Source organism: Eleginops maclovinus, chromosome 14 (genome assembly GCF_036324505.1).
Source record: "Eleginops maclovinus isolate JMC-PN-2008 ecotype Puerto Natales chromosome 14, JC_Emac_rtc_rv5, whole genome shotgun sequence".
NCBI classification, from domain to species: Eukaryota; Metazoa; Chordata; class Actinopteri; order Perciformes; family Eleginopidae; genus Eleginops; species Eleginops maclovinus.
Window position 1 is genome coordinate 9,808,862 of NC_086362.1, and position 14,772 is coordinate 9,823,633.

The 14,772-nt window shown below is 40.8% G+C and overlaps 4 protein-coding genes across 8 annotated transcripts in view; 1 reads left to right on the forward strand and 3 right to left on the reverse strand.

Moving 5' to 3' along the window:
- The window catches only part of hspa12b (heat shock protein 12B), a 26,231-nt gene extending 23,054 nt beyond the window's left edge, over window positions 1–3,177 (reverse strand). The window contains exon 1 of the mRNA XM_063900439.1: window positions 1,970–3,177. The gene's annotated coding sequence lies outside the window, so the exon portion shown is untranslated. The remainder of the gene's footprint in view (window positions 1–1,969) is intronic.
- The window catches only part of paip2b (poly(A) binding protein interacting protein 2B), a 10,152-nt gene extending 4,968 nt beyond the window's left edge, over window positions 1–5,184 (forward strand). For all 3 annotated transcript variants that reach the window (XM_063900447.1, XM_063900446.1, XM_063900448.1), the window contains exons 2-4: window positions 1,986–2,152; window positions 2,693–2,872; window positions 3,149–5,184. In XM_063900447.1, coding sequence (XP_063756517.1) covers window positions 1,997–2,152; window positions 2,693–2,872; window positions 3,149–3,205 — 393 coding nt within the window. In that variant the 5' untranslated portion in view covers window positions 1,986–1,996 and the 3' untranslated portion in view covers window positions 3,206–5,184. The remainder of the gene's footprint in view (window positions 1–1,985; window positions 2,153–2,692; window positions 2,873–3,148) is intronic.
- Window positions 5,185–6,823: 1,639 nt separating this feature from the next.
- On the reverse strand, window positions 6,824–9,955 carry LOC134875796 (uncharacterized). Of its 3 annotated transcripts, none has more exons than XM_063900444.1 (9): window positions 9,843–9,955; window positions 9,649–9,735; window positions 8,885–9,028; window positions 8,733–8,810; window positions 8,556–8,655; window positions 8,395–8,463; window positions 7,882–8,013; window positions 7,414–7,510; window positions 6,824–7,316 (listed from the first exon to the last, which is right to left on the reverse strand). In XM_063900444.1, exons 2-9 carry the CDS (start codon window positions 9,670–9,672, stop codon window positions 6,992–6,994), a joined length of 969 nt encoding a protein of 322 aa, XP_063756514.1. In that variant the 5' UTR covers window positions 9,673–9,735; window positions 9,843–9,955; the 3' UTR covers window positions 6,824–6,991. The 3 variants fall into 3 exon arrangements, with proteins under 3 accessions (XP_063756514.1, XP_063756515.1, XP_063756513.1); XM_063900445.1 differs by having other exon boundaries at window positions 6,824–6,936; window positions 7,154–7,316; window positions 9,649–9,936; XM_063900443.1 differs by having other exon boundaries at window positions 9,649–9,936.
- A 200-nt stretch (window positions 9,956–10,155) lies between these two features.
- Window positions 10,156–13,398, reverse strand: nagk (N-acetylglucosamine kinase). Its single transcript, XM_063900442.1, has 10 exons — window positions 13,323–13,398; window positions 12,827–12,911; window positions 12,409–12,507; window positions 12,171–12,312; window positions 11,825–11,935; window positions 11,633–11,745; window positions 11,352–11,439; window positions 11,164–11,261; window positions 10,785–10,863; window positions 10,156–10,676 (listed from the first exon to the last, which is right to left on the reverse strand). The coding sequence occupies exons 1-10, from the start codon at window positions 13,349–13,351 to the stop codon at window positions 10,474–10,476; spliced, it is 1,047 nt and encodes a 348-aa protein (XP_063756512.1). The 5' UTR covers window positions 13,352–13,398; the 3' UTR covers window positions 10,156–10,473.
- Window positions 13,399–14,772: the final 1,374 nt, after the last annotated feature.

The following is a 14,772-nucleotide window of genomic DNA, read 5'->3' on the forward strand; positions in this document are numbered from 1 at the left end:
CCGGTTTATCTACGGACAGACAAACACTGACAGCTCTGTGCCTGGCAGACAGACACTCGTCTTAGTCTACTAACCTACTTAGATTATACACATTTATTTAAACTCCTCTGATAGACAGCCATTCGTCCTGTAACTGTAGTGTTAGAGGCGGCTGGTATAGGTGTATATGTAACCCGAATTTGGATATGTTATGTGTTAAGCTGCTGGGAGTCAACCATTGCCATCATGTGTCTGCAGCAGGCCGACCCTGGGGCTGGGCTTGCGTGCAGCCTGGTTGAGATCATCGTTTTCTCCCCCCGGTGCTAGGCTGCAGTTGAGTCATGACAAGTCTGTTGGAGCTGGCTGGCAGTCTGAGCATTATTTCATTAAAATTGGGCATTTCTTATCAGAGCAGGAGAAGACGGGATGCACATATTATCACGTTCAATCAGCAATTTTACCGAATCAAAGTAGTCTAAAGAGTTGATTTCAGTTTTTTGGGTAAACCAGTTTGATTTTTACGCTAACTGGCTGGACCAGCATATAGCATTCAGACAAGTTTTGGAAAATAAAAAAGAATTAACCTTTGTCGATGGTGTCACTTCACAACGCTAAATCAAACTTGTATTGCATTAGTAGTAAGCAATATGACAACGTGGTTAACATTATAATGTTTGTCTGAACAGCTGTTGCTGGCATCATGAAGGTCATCATAATTTCAGCTGAGATGGAGACGCACGCTGCATCGCACTTTGCGTGTTTTTTTGGGGGAGGGAGAAATGCCTTAGCCAGCGAGAATGTAGACTGATGACAGCTCATTGACAGACTGTGATTGATGTATGATCAAGAGGGTCAAAGTTAAAAGTGTAAAATTGTATGTTCCTATTGTCTGCATACTTTAAGCAACACTACATATTTTGTAAGGGAAGCTGCAGTATATTTATAGTAAAACTAATAAGTATTTCATTAGAATGCAAACAGAAAATCACTTAATGACACATGCACTGTCAAATGTTGCTGCCTTAACCCGTCAAGCTAACATCAGAAGCACAATTGTAATGCCGCCCATGAATGACAGTGAAACATCTGAACTCAAATAATTGCACCTCCAGCTAAAGGCTAAGGGCAGATGCGCTTTCACGAAACCGGCAGCCTCTTTATTTAGTACTCTTACCAACAGTTATCTTACCTTCCACTGACGTGTCTACATATCTTGGTCATGCTGCCCTTGATTTAGATTAGATTTTAATCTTTGTTGACCTTTTTGTTTTGCTCCACAACCTGAAGATTCACTCTGTAAATGGTAACGAGGATGTTGACAGGACTATATTCCCTTTATATTTGTGTTATCCGAATGATGTTAGCTCTCTGGGTGTTTGTTTGCCTGGGAACGCACTGAAGTCCAGTGTGTGTATTTTCCTTGCTAATATTGCACTGTGGCCTTTTTCACAGGAGCACTTAAATTCACCAACATGAGAACAGATTAATTAGTCTTAAAAGTGTCATTAAGCCATCATATTAATTCAGATTTGAGACATTTCAAGTTACCACAAAGTAGTTTTGGAGACGAGGACCAGTCCCAGCTGGTGTCTCTTTTTCTCATCCCGAGATATGGAAAATTGTTCTTTGGCAGTTTTTTTGTTATGAACAGCAAGACTCGTACTCTTCTACCCGTGGGAGCAGTTCTTCGGCTGCAGCTAAAGATGTGTTTGAGATGCTGCACATTTGTCCAATTTGGATCCTGGGCCTCAGCCTTGATTCAGCTGAGATGCTATTATTTAACAGCCAATAAGACCCAGCTGGGGGCTAATCAATAGGGGATGTGATCTGCCTTGTTTTAAGAATGAAACGTTTGCGAGGTGTTTTAATTTGTCTGAGCATATCTTTTTAAGTATACTTTACATAATGAGGTTTTTGAGAGGAGTTGCCCATAACGTTTTTTTACATTTAATTTAAACGCCTGACCAGTGTTGTAACACATCTTTTGTACCTGTGTTGTCGTGCAGAGCCGGCAGAGATGAGTGGTCCAGAGGTGGCCAAGACACCGGGAGGCGGAGCTCCAGGGAAGGAGGGGAAGGAGCCGGTGGCCAATGGGCACGCAGGAGAGGGCAGCGACGCCAACCCCTTCGCTGAGTACATGTGGATGGAGAACGAAGAGGAGTATAACAGACAGGCGAGTGCTTATACCATGGACAATTCTTAATATTCCATTATTGGAGATTGAGAACTTGAGAGGTCCTTCGTAGTTTCATTCCACTCGTATTTGTTTTTACTTGGTGTCTGCGCTATTTTGTGTTTTTCCAAAATGCATTGCGTTACTTATCATCGACCTCTCAACCTAACACTTACTCTTCTTCTTCTTGCTGTGCTGCCCCTTCCTACGTGTCCTGCTGCGTCTTACCAAACTCAGCCCCCTCCCCTTCCTTCCTCCTGTCTCTTCACTCACTGAGGCCTTCCTCTATAAATACTTGCATTTTAATTTGCTTTTTTGGAGTCCCCCACCCTCCATTTCTCTTTCTCTATCTCAACCTTTTCTCTTGCTCGCTTGAATGAATCAATTGCCACTACATTACAGAGAGGATTCCTCTTTATAGGACCTTTAACCCACTTGTCGTACAATTACTCTCCTTCATTCCTCCCCTTGCTCTTTTGCCCACCAATCACGACACTCATCTTTCTATTTTATTTTTCTCTCCCTCTGCCCCCCCTCCAGGTGGAAGAGGAGCTCTTGGAGCAGGAGTTCTTGGAGCGCTGCTTCCAGGAAATGTTGGAAGAGGAGGACCAGGATTGGTTCATCCCTTCACGTGACCTCAACAACCAGGGGGTGGGGCAGCTGCAGCAGCAGCTCAACGGTCTGTCCGTCAACGATCACCACAACCTGGAGGAAGTGGCGGTGAGTCAAAGATGCATACAATTACATTCTGATACGAAACTGTGTGTATTCAGCGACTCAAATATGTAGATTTCTGCTTTTACATATTATTCAATTAATAATCTTTGGGGTTCAGTCTTTAAAAAAATGTCATTGGATTTTAAAAAATGGATGGGATGGATTTTCCTTTTGATCTTTTCAAGACCAATTGCTTAATCTAGAAATGAATGGTTAAAGAAAATAATTATTTCATGTCCACAGAATGATTTTCTTACTCTTGTTTGTCTTTCTCTGCAGAGGAAGAGCATGTTGAATCCCGAGGCGAAGGAGTTTGTCCCGGGGAAGAAATACTAGGAGTCCCCCTCACCCCCATGGAGCCTCCACGCGCACGCGCACACACCAGTTCTCACATATTCTCAGAGACTCTGGCGGTCACGGCCGCACACACACTGATTCACACCCACACACAACACACACACACACTCCTACACGCTTGAAGTCAATTTTGCGCTGACAGGCCCAGTTGGGGGGTGGGGGGATTTCTTTTTGTTTCTTTATTTTTCTTTTTGTTTCTTTAATCTTTTTATTTCCTGTTTGTTTCTTGTAAACTGAGGGACATTGGGAACGGGGTGGGGGAGGGGTGTAATACCAGCACCGCCCTTACTGCGGGCGCTAGCTCATCGCATTTCAGATGGCACTGTTGATGTTTACAGAGTATGCAGATCTCATCGATGTCCCCTTGGAACTGAGGCAGCTACCAAGGAGTGAAACCAGGACAAAGAGTCAATCCAAAAACACCTAATAATAATAAACTTGGAGAAATTGCTTCACTTAAGTGTTAATTTGTGTGCTGTCAGATTTGAGAAACATCGTCTGTAGGTCAAAGGTCTCCACAATAGTACAGTTTAAAGAGTGATAAACATTTCAGGGGACTTGATGGGTTTCTGCAGCTGCTCTGTTGTGTCATTACGGTCAGTCACACCCGTCTGCTAATATGACGTAATAAGCTCATTGCGACGTCGCAGCTCTTGTGCATCTATAAATGTGGGCTCTTATTTGTATCTGCGGCGGCTCCGTTCCACACTAAATACAGACCCCACCCTCCCTGCACGCTTGTTTCTGAAGTGATCTGAACCGAGGGGTAATCATGGATGAGAAGTTATTTTCCCGATTTATGTGGAAGTCCATGTTTATCTTTTCTCGTAGCACGGATGCGTGAGTTTCTCAGTCAAAGCATCGAGTTAAGCAAGACAAATATTATAGAGGCATGGTCAGAGATTTTTGGCCCTTTAAAAAGAAAACTCAGTTATTTTTGTGTTCATGGCGTCATCCTTTAGTTCAATTTGGATTTATGGGGTGTAGTGAACAACCTTGTTACAGGGGAGTATTTGGTCTGGAACACAGCCACTGCCTCTTTCTGCCGGATCATTTGGTTTGTCCAGCATCAGATCAAGTGTCCATATCCAAATCAGGTTTTTCAAATAACCTCTCCTCCTCTTTTTTTTCTTTTTTTTGTTCTCCATGTTTTTGAGGATGAGGAATTTTGTGTCTCTACTGGCTACAGTAACCTGTGGTGTCCATTCAGTCCTGTTTGCAGGAGGGAACGTGAGGGGACAATATTGTCATGGCCAATCAGAATAAAGCAGTATGGAACATGTGGCTGGCAGTATGGCTTCCTTGCTGTTCTTTTTGTAGGTTGATGTGTTTTGAGGAAGTTCTTTTTAACCATTAATCTTTGTTGCAGTCTGGCTTTCCTTAAAGCATCATCTGTTTAGTTCAAGTGTAATCTCCCGTTAAGTCCAATATGAGAAGGTTGTATTATGTGAAGATGCTTTTCAGGAAACTCAGCTTTGGGTTTAAATGCAGAGGCATTCTTATCTTGTCATCTGAACATTTATGTTCTTAACGTCACTATTCATTTTTAGTATTAAGTGACAACAATGTCGTATTTTAGTGTTAAGAACACACTTGTGCACTTGTACTTTTACTGAAGTATTAGACAGGAGAAAGCTTTATTACAACCATGCAGCTTTACCGGTTGTCTGCCTAACAAGTACTACGGTGTGTTCTTAAAGTATGAACTCTGTTCTAAATTGAACTTCCTCACAGTGTTGTGGTGAATGGCACCCTGGTGAAGCCAATAGGAATGTCCGCCAGGTGGATTGTACAACATGAAATCATTTTTGGTGATTTTGTTTAGACGCGTTTAGATGACATAAGCCGTTTAAAAAAAAAAAGAAAAAAAAAGAAAAGAGGTCCAGAAGAGACAAAGAGTAAGAATTTCAATACAAATAAAAATAATGAAAAAAGAAGAATAAAGATGTTAAAAGACAGATGCTCTTTGTTGGTCTTTTGTCACATTTTGATGGGCACTGGACCCCAAGAAATCAATATGGCTTCATGCTTGTAGTTTAAGGAATAACATTTTAAAGATTTTTATGATTCAGTCTAATACTATCAACGTTATATGGGGAAATGTTCTATTCATTTGGCTTACTACATGTCAAGGGATATCTGCTTGGTGTTATACAGATTTTGTTTGATAATTTGCCTAAAACAATTCAGTAAACATTGTTATTGGCATGAATGTTACAAAGAATCCCACCACAAGGACCATTCAGTATCTGTCTTCAAGCTTTTGATCATTTCACAAAATCTCCCCTATGTGGACTTTTGCCCAGTAGTCATGGAAATGTAGATGTATTTTTCTGTAGCACCAATTTTTGGGGCATTTACACTCCCATGACAACTCAGATATGACTGAAGGGGATCATGTTCTGAATGAACTTTGTGATGAGGTTGTTCAAACGTTGGGCCCCGATCGGAAGAAATGAAAACTCTTAAGGGAGAAATATTTCATGGATATGGAGATTGAGCTTGGGCCAGATCAGATCGCTGCAGGTATGAACAAAGAGCTCAGTAAGTTATTCTAGGAAATGTCAATTAAAAATGTTTAGCGGCCATTAAAATAACAGGAAAAATCAGCGATGTTTGGGAACCCCCTGCTGATGCTATGTAATGTGATTTCTTTTTTCTTCCAAATTTACAATTTCAACCCTAGAATTTCTTAACTGAATTTATGTTTCCCTGCTTTTAGGAAGGCTACGAACATCAGACTACATAATCAACTTGACTTAAAAAAAAAACGGCGCACTCTTTCATTCCATGAATCCTGACTCGTCTGCACCCATGGCATAAGTCAGGACAAACTTACTGCCATCATCCTTCACTGAAAAACAAGAAGACGAGAAAATAAAGGCCAAACGCATGTCGCACAGGTCATGTTGACCTCCTCCCTTTAGGACTCCTGCTACTGTTGCTACTACCCCCCTGGCTACTGTCTCCAGTCCTTATGAACACAAAACATATACGGTTCCTGAAACGGAGCAGAGGAAATATGGCCGAAGGACGTCCTCCCTTTGGAGTGTTGGGGTCAGGGTTGTTTCAACAGTCAAGGAGTGAGGGGCTGTTTCAGGGTGTCTGACTATAGCCACAAGACATCAGAGTTGTGCCAATTACCCATTTAGGAGGGAGTCTCAGAAAAAGAGCAGCAAGGATTAAACATCAAACGCCGCTTATAGAAGTAGTAGATGAGTGTGGCATCGCGGCTGCAAATGACCCAAGATCACAAGCAGAATGTCATCAATCTAGTATGATGACCTTAGTGACCCCTTATAATCTCTGCTTCTCAGAATGTGATGGACTACAAAACTGCTTATTTTTTTGAAAAATAAATGATACAACCAGAGAACGCACATTTTACTGCATCTCTTAAGAGTCTTCCTGCCAGCAGATGGTTTGCTGCTGTTCTGATTCATCCTCAGCTTCTATATCCTGAGGCAGGAATCATCGCTACCTCTGTTAGGAAGGACTTTTCCCATGTGGCAACCCTTTCAGGCTAAAAAGTGCAAGTGTTTGGTAGAAATAGTAGCCCTTTTTTAAAACTGTTTAACACAAGACACACACTCTGTATTTTTGATCTGCAGTGTATTGAGAGGTGAGATTCAGATTGGAGAATAAAGTTTCTTTTGAGGAGGTCAGTGACGATGAAGAAGACCTCTCTGCTGCATCTTAGGCTGGGCCCACTAGGAGTAGGCACACAAGGTGATTAGCGAAAATATACAAGGTGTTTGATTATCATCACACACACACACACACACACACACACACACACACACACACACACACACACACACACACACACACACACACACACACACACACACACACACACACACACACACACACACACACACACACACACACACACACACACACACACACACACACACGGTCTCTTACCTCAGCAGAGTATCTATCTTGGTACTCTGTCATCGGCAGCCTCCTGCTGGGCTCTGTGCAGTAGAAGGTTGGCTGTTCGTGGGCCGGAGGTAGAGTGCCGCTACTAGGGAGGCAGGTTTGTATCTTGAAATAACTATTAGGGTGCTCAGAGTCCCATGCATAGCTGAGAGGGAGGAGAAAGGAGAAATGTCAGAATATTGCACAAAGGGTACAAGAGAGGTGTGTGGGAAGAAACTAATTTGGGAAAAAAGTGATGTTACCAACTGCTTGAAGTAGGCTGAAGGAAGGAGCTGTTCGTCACTCCAGTAGCCGGTCCCCAGCACCTCCAATAGGCACTGCTATCACAATGTTCTGCATCTGATCAGGAGTGGGAATTTCAGTTAATTCACTAAAGACTGAAAATGCAATCATCTAATCATCATTTTGGGAAATTCACTTATTTGCTTTCTTCCTGAGAGTCACGTGAAAGGATATGTACTTCAGAGTTCTAATTAACACATGTAAATAAATACCTGCTTACCATTAGCATGCTAGCAATGTCATTGAGAGCATGCTGATGTTAGCATTCAGCTCTAAGGACAACACAGAGCTGCTAGCATGAATGATGCATTTGGTCTTTACAATGCCAATCCTCTATTTTTGATTGTCACTGGCACTGTCTATTACATGAATGCAGTAGAGAATGTGTGTGAGAGAGAGAGAGAGAGAGAGAGTGTTTGTCTTTCTACCTTTGAGGGTGATAATTGGACGGGAGGCCTCGGGGAGGTAGAGCAGGTGCGGCAGCCCGGCTTCCCTGCAGACAGATCTGAGGAGGCCTTCGCAGCAGGCCGGACCCACGTGAGACGACAACACAATTACACCTAAAGGTGCAAGAATATAGAGATGGATAATGGAAATGGTGAGTGGTTCTATACTGAAATCATGGGCAGACAGTGGGCCCAATCCCCTTTCCTACATAACAGCAAGACACAGATACTTCAACGCTTTTAGTGTCACTTTGTAATTGTTTTGGTCCTTTTGTATTTTTTTTTTCCCGTTCAATAATCTATCCAGAACTCCAAGTGCAGTTCAAAGTATCTTCAAACTAAATCAGGGAAAAATGGCCGTAAAAGCACCGGTGAATTTAGAGATCAAATCAAAAGCACTTAAATGGTTTCCTGATTGAAATGTGCAGCTTCATTAAAAAAAAGACAAGATGCATCATTCAAAACTCCCTATAAGTAAAAAATGAGATGCGTTACCTTCCTCGTAGAGCACATCAATCTTCTGCTGCGGCTCATCTTTTGCCTCCTGCTGCTCCAACACATTTACTGTCAAGAGAAAATTAACTAAGTACCTGCCAGCTGAGATATGTGTGTGCAGTATTTATGTTTAAGATTGTGTTTAAGAGAGAACTCCTTACCCTTTCCATCAAAAACACAGTGCAGTCGACCTTTCGCCTCGTCACCAAGTACAGATCCAAAAGGATGCAAGTAGGCAGGGAAGATGGAACAATAGGGAGGCTGAAAGAAAGAAAGCAGGAAGTGTGAGGGTGGTCCTGGTAACAGACGTTGAGATGTGTGCATGTGTGGTGGTTTACCTGTAAACCGGAGCCGTAGATGCTGTTAGACGTCTTGTAAAAGTTTTGGTGAAATATAGGCCAGGCTTCACTTTGAGCCTGTGAATACACAATCACAACATGTCAGTGAGTCAATGTAAAATTGAATAAATCTTTATTTGTCTGTGTCCGACCTGAGGTGTGCTGATGAATCCAGGAGCAGCCTGAGCTTCAGTCCTCGACTTTGGCTGGTTGACCTGCGGCTGACGCTCACTGAAGGGTTGATAGTCTCTGCTGTAAGTAGTGACATATCTCTCCCAAGGCATCAGCCCCACTGTCTAGAAGGGAAACAGGAGGTCATATAAAGTACTGTGGGTCAGCACAAAGACAGGATTAACACAGTATCAGTAACACTGGTTTAATCATGTAAAGCTTTTCTCAATCAGATCCTTAACTCTGCAATACAACTATGGGGGCTGCTAGTATGATAAATAAATAAATGATTCAATAAATAATAAATAACTATAAATAAAACTTCAACTGTATAATAACTGTACCGGTACATTTAATAACAATTATGCAAATTAACATATTATAAATAAATAGATTTTTAGCAGCTTTTAGTCCTCATGTACAACAATTTACAAAGTATTATTAACTAAATGTACTTGAAGTAGCCGGAGTAAAATAACAGCGTTTCCTGCTGCGCTCAAGTGGCCAAATGTCAGTTAGCCTAATGCAGGTTTAAAAATGAATCATAATACCAATATTTATTACATTTATCAGCAACTGTGTCTAGTGGTAAGATTAGCTGTAGCAGCCGGAGTGATGTAGTCTACTTTTAACTTAATTTCAATTCAAAACAAACTAAGAGAAACACAAAAAGAAGGCATTGTATTGCACAATTCAACTCAAAGATGAGAAGGGTTGGAGGTTGCTTGAATCTAAGAGTATTTACCTTCAGCTGGTTTGAGGGAAGCATCTGATGGTCTTTAGATTTCTCTGTGGTCGAGTAATCTCAGTGCACCAACAGCTGAAGTGAACTCTGTGAAAGACAGCCGGTGGAATGTTACTGCTGCTGTTTTTAATTGAATTGTATACATTCTATAAAATACATTCTCATTACTGTGGCAACACAACAAATACTGCTACCTTTTTTCCTCGACTGTTGGTGTAGTTCATGTAAAAGCCACATACTGTACCTCCGAGTCTATCTGCCATCATTAATGGACGTGATGTTGCTCACTGTAAAGCCACAATTACCCATGGCAGATCTTCACCAAAAATGTAGATCCAACTTAAAATAAAATGTTTAGTAAAAATGAAGTTCTGCTAGATGCATTAAGGATTATCTCAGTAAAAATAATACATTTACCAACGTATTTTATGAACTGTATTCAGGATTTTTTTATAAACAGGTATTTCTTGAATGGAACTTCAATTACTGGAGTGGATCAGAGATGAATTGCAAATCTGAATGAGTTTTTTTTATTAGAAATGTCAAATGTAAACAACTGTTGTAAAGGTGCAAAGATTTACAATTTCAATAAAACAAAACAAAAAAGGAATATCAATTAAATGGTCCAAATAGGTTCTATGCAGCAGTAAAAGCAAAGATTTTGAATAATTTCATCAATCTTTTTTGTATCTTGTAAAAGATCAAAGGCAATATCATTATTACAGAATCATTATTATCATCATCAGTTTAGCATGATGCTAATAATGCATCTCTCTTGAGCTGAACTCTGATTGGTTAACAGTTCCAACATGTGCAGCTGCACTCTCATTGGCTGCTGTTGAAAGTGTGTTGGTAGAAGACTTTAGTGTTAGCTTTGTAGTCCAAAGTTAAAGTTGCGCCGATACTCCGAGCCCCCAGACTCGCTCCGCCGAGTGCAGAGGACTGCTGCAGGAACATGAGGCTGTAGCCATGGAAACGGCCCTTGAACTTGTCAGATGATGCAACTTTATCTAAGACCTCGGTGAACCCTGAGAGAGATAAATACAGAGTCAGAGAGGTAACTGGTAAAGGGTGGGACTTTTTGCAGCTTCACCTCATTTCTTTCAGAGTCATAATGGGAAAACAAAAACACTGACCTGGCTTCAAGAGCTCCCAGCTCTTCCACACTGAGCCAACACACAAGATGGGCAGGCCAAGGTCACTACTCAATAATGGCTGTACAGAGAGTCAAAGAGATAACTAAAAATTAAAATGTGATTGGATTATAGCAAAAGAGTCAAAGTGCAGTCTACCTTTGTGTGTTTTGGGATGAATGAACTTTGTGTGTTAATGTAGATTGTCTTCTTCTGAGACAATTCACTTGGCCCTAGCCAAAAGAAACTAAAACTACTGTAAAATTGAAACAAAAACCTTTCTTAAAATAAAATAAAAACATAAATATACACTAAATGAAATCAAAAAGTCAAAACAGAATTGAAACTAGGTGAAACTATTGTAACTTTAGTTATTTGTTACCTCTTTTGCTGCAGGTAGGACTGCTTCTACATGTTTTGCGAGGACTCTCCCAGCCTGAGTGAACACATGCTGACAGAGAGCGTCCCCTGCTTCTGCTCCTGAAACACAAACACTTTTCATGTAACTTTCCAATCCAATCTTATACTTTGCTCTTTAAAGAACCAAGCAGGAAGTGATGCAAAGCCTACCTTCAGCGAGCTTCTTGCAAAAACCTGCAAAGTGGGACTTCTGGAAGTTTCTGTAGAGGTGCGGCAGCATGCCCATCAGATCTGACACCTGCATCAGAAAATTAGACACTTAATTCCTTTTATTTTTAGAATTCAAGTAAACCTGCTAAACCAGAAACGGACTCCTTTGTCAATGCCAGTAGACAATTGCATTTTCCCAGGGAAAACATACTGTTTCTATTACCCTAAGCTGGTGTTATTGTAAATATCAACACATTTTCTTGCTGTCGTTGCAATCTGACCTGGAAGTAATCCTTCATGGCCTTTCTGACATGTGTGACGTCATGAGGAGGAGCCACCAGGTTGTCTTCGGCATCAAAGACCGTCTTCACCGCCAAGTGAGCGATCCAGAATGCTGAGAAACAGAGATACAAATTTCTATCAATCGGCAAAGCCATACATTATTCAAATCTACTGCATATTTCCATGGTTACCTCCTCCTTCATCTCCCATCAGGTGACCCCAGCCTCCGCAGCCGACATGAGAGCCGTCAGGGTGAACCAGCTTACAGTTAGAGCCAGTCCCTGATATCAACACCACACCTCCTGCAGAAAAAACACACACAGTAAGCTGAGGTCATTATCTGACAAGACTAAGGATGACTGCACTGATCTCATTAAGCCATAAAGTGTGGAAGGCTCATGAAATTATATCACTTTAATATAACCACACTTGAGTGTAAAGTATCAAGCCATGCCCTGTTATATGACTTCTTAAGGCCATTCTTCAAAAAGTTTTGTGCTGCTTCGTGGAGATTGATTGCAAAAAAAGACTAGTTACCGTGATCGCTGGCAGTCGCCATGGCACCGATGGCATCCGTGGTGAGGAAGTAGTGCTGGCTGAGAGCGGGGAACCGCTGCTTCATTTCAGAGATCAGTTTGTCGATGGCGGATTTCTGCTCCCCTCCACTCAAAGACATGCCCTGCACACACAGAAAATCCCCGGTTAAAAATGCCACTCATTTGTTAATCAAATACAATCCCAACAACATCGTATCTGACAAAAAACTTTGACTGACCAATAAGCATAGCGGAGTGTTTGGATCCAGCCCTGCCTCCATCTTGGCTCTCTGGACCATGTTGTTTATGGTTTCAATACATTTGTCCACCCCAACCAACTGTATACACAATAAATGAACATACAGAGCACAATGTATGAAAGCATGAAGATTCTGTGTTTGTAAGAAGATCTCTGTCATTAATGTAAATGAAAAACTCTAATCTGCATATAGCTGTGAGGCAAATATAGTGGAATTACAATATTAACCTCTTACATGTAGTGATATACAGTTGCATAAAGTGGAAACTATTCAAGTAAAGTACAAGTACTTCGAATTTGTACTCAAGGTAATTGAGTGAACGTACTTCACGTTAAATCACTGCAAAAAAGGCAAGCACATACTCCATAATTCCCCCATTAATGTATTTTTTTCTCACCCAGTGGTTGGTGGATGGTCCCTCTGTTTCTGCCAGGATCTTTCCATCTGATGACACCAGCACCACTTTGGAGTGAGTCCCTCCACTGAGGACACACAGAGAGAGGACAGAGAGGATAATAGAAACTGAAACAGATACACACAGGCTAAAAAAAAAACCGTATGTATTTGTCGTTAGTCATTTATAAACTCATTGCTGAGGCAGAAGGGACATAAAAAGCTTTACAAATATCTCATATTCGTCAAAATTATGTAAAGGGACAGTAACCCACAAACTGTGAGAGAAAGGGGTCACGAGACATATGCACGCACACAAGAAGTCAGATAACTAGACTGTGGTCATAATGAAACTCTTTCAATATCGGTCGGTACCGCGAATCTCTCAATGGCAATGTAAAAAAAAACGTGTAACAGCTTAAAATTCATACTAGCCTTAACTTACAATTAATGAAAACTGGAATTGTATGGTTTAATTGTATAATTTAACTTATTCTCACCCTTCTACTCCGCCGAACACTGATGCCATGTCTCACTTCCTGTGTTGGTCGAGTTAGTGCGCAAATATCGCGAGATTTGCAACTGAGCTTCAACCTGCAATGCTGCTTAATTTACCAGTAGGTGGCAGCTGTGCCTTTTCTTCATAATACTAACTCTATAAAGTATATTCTCTTCACATTTAATAACTATTGAATTCGTTGAAGATAGTAAATACTATTTAGAATAAATTAAAATCACTTTCAACTGATGATATACATCATACACAAAAGTAGAATAAAATATGAAATATATATTAGCCTGGACGTGCGAGCACCTGTTCCCTCACAGAAAATCTGGCAAAATCAAAGGTATGCTTGTTTTTTTTTAATGTTGCTAATAGGCTGTCGAAAAATAGTTTTCTTGACAAGGACAGTCAAAATCCATTGTGTGTCTATAACCCAATACTCAGTGTCAGGGATTTAGCACCATTTGTTATGGGCTGAAACAGAGACAACAACTCTGAGTGAGCCAGCAGGAGGCATCTGCAACACATTAACTTTGGGGCCAGCTTCCCATTTCCAACAAGGACTGCTTAAAAAATAATTAGCATTCCTTGGCTGCTCAAAATTATTTTAATATCTCTGTAGCTGAAGTTAGAACTAATAATGAGAATTCTGATCTTTTCTTTATGATCTTCTTTATTTGTACAAGGAATAATAACAATTACATGAGATGTATATGCATGTTGTGATGTCCTGCAGTTAGCTCGCCAAACATAACGTTGTCCCATGCAGTGTACCGTGTAATTATAATTATATAGCTTGCAAGTTCGTTAGAAAGTGCCTGCGTTAAAGCTGAAACCGATAGAGAAGTTACACAAGAGTGAAGAGGTGGGAGGAGAGGAGCGGCTCGGTGCACTCAGCACGCGCCGATCACTGCCCCTGTAGACATCTGCGTCAAGCTCCACAGAGTTACTGCAACACCGAATGTTTGCTCCATTCAGATTTCAAAATAAAAACACTTTGTAAAGCCCAAAACTATCAGAAACTATGAAATATTTCTCAAACTGTGGTCTGAATAATAAATGTTGAATTAACAACACGAATTCTTCCCATGGTTATAACAGTTGACCTCTTCACAATTCATAGTGTATGCGTTCATAGCCAATTAGTTCAGTGCACAAATATAGTGTAAATACATTTTGCGAGAGGACCAGATAGAATTCAAGGCAACTGAGTGAAAAGCACAGCAACTTTTAACTGATGTTTTCAGTTGGATATGAAAATGGAGATAGAGGTGAAGCTCCTCACATAATCAGGCACGTTTTTAATACAGATGTGTGGCTTTTACAAAATAACACAGGATGCCCAAATGGAATATACAATCTCGTAAAGAAAATATTTTTTGAGGCTCCAACAGAATAAATACAATTCACTATTCATCCATTCGAAGCACATTCATTGACATGCT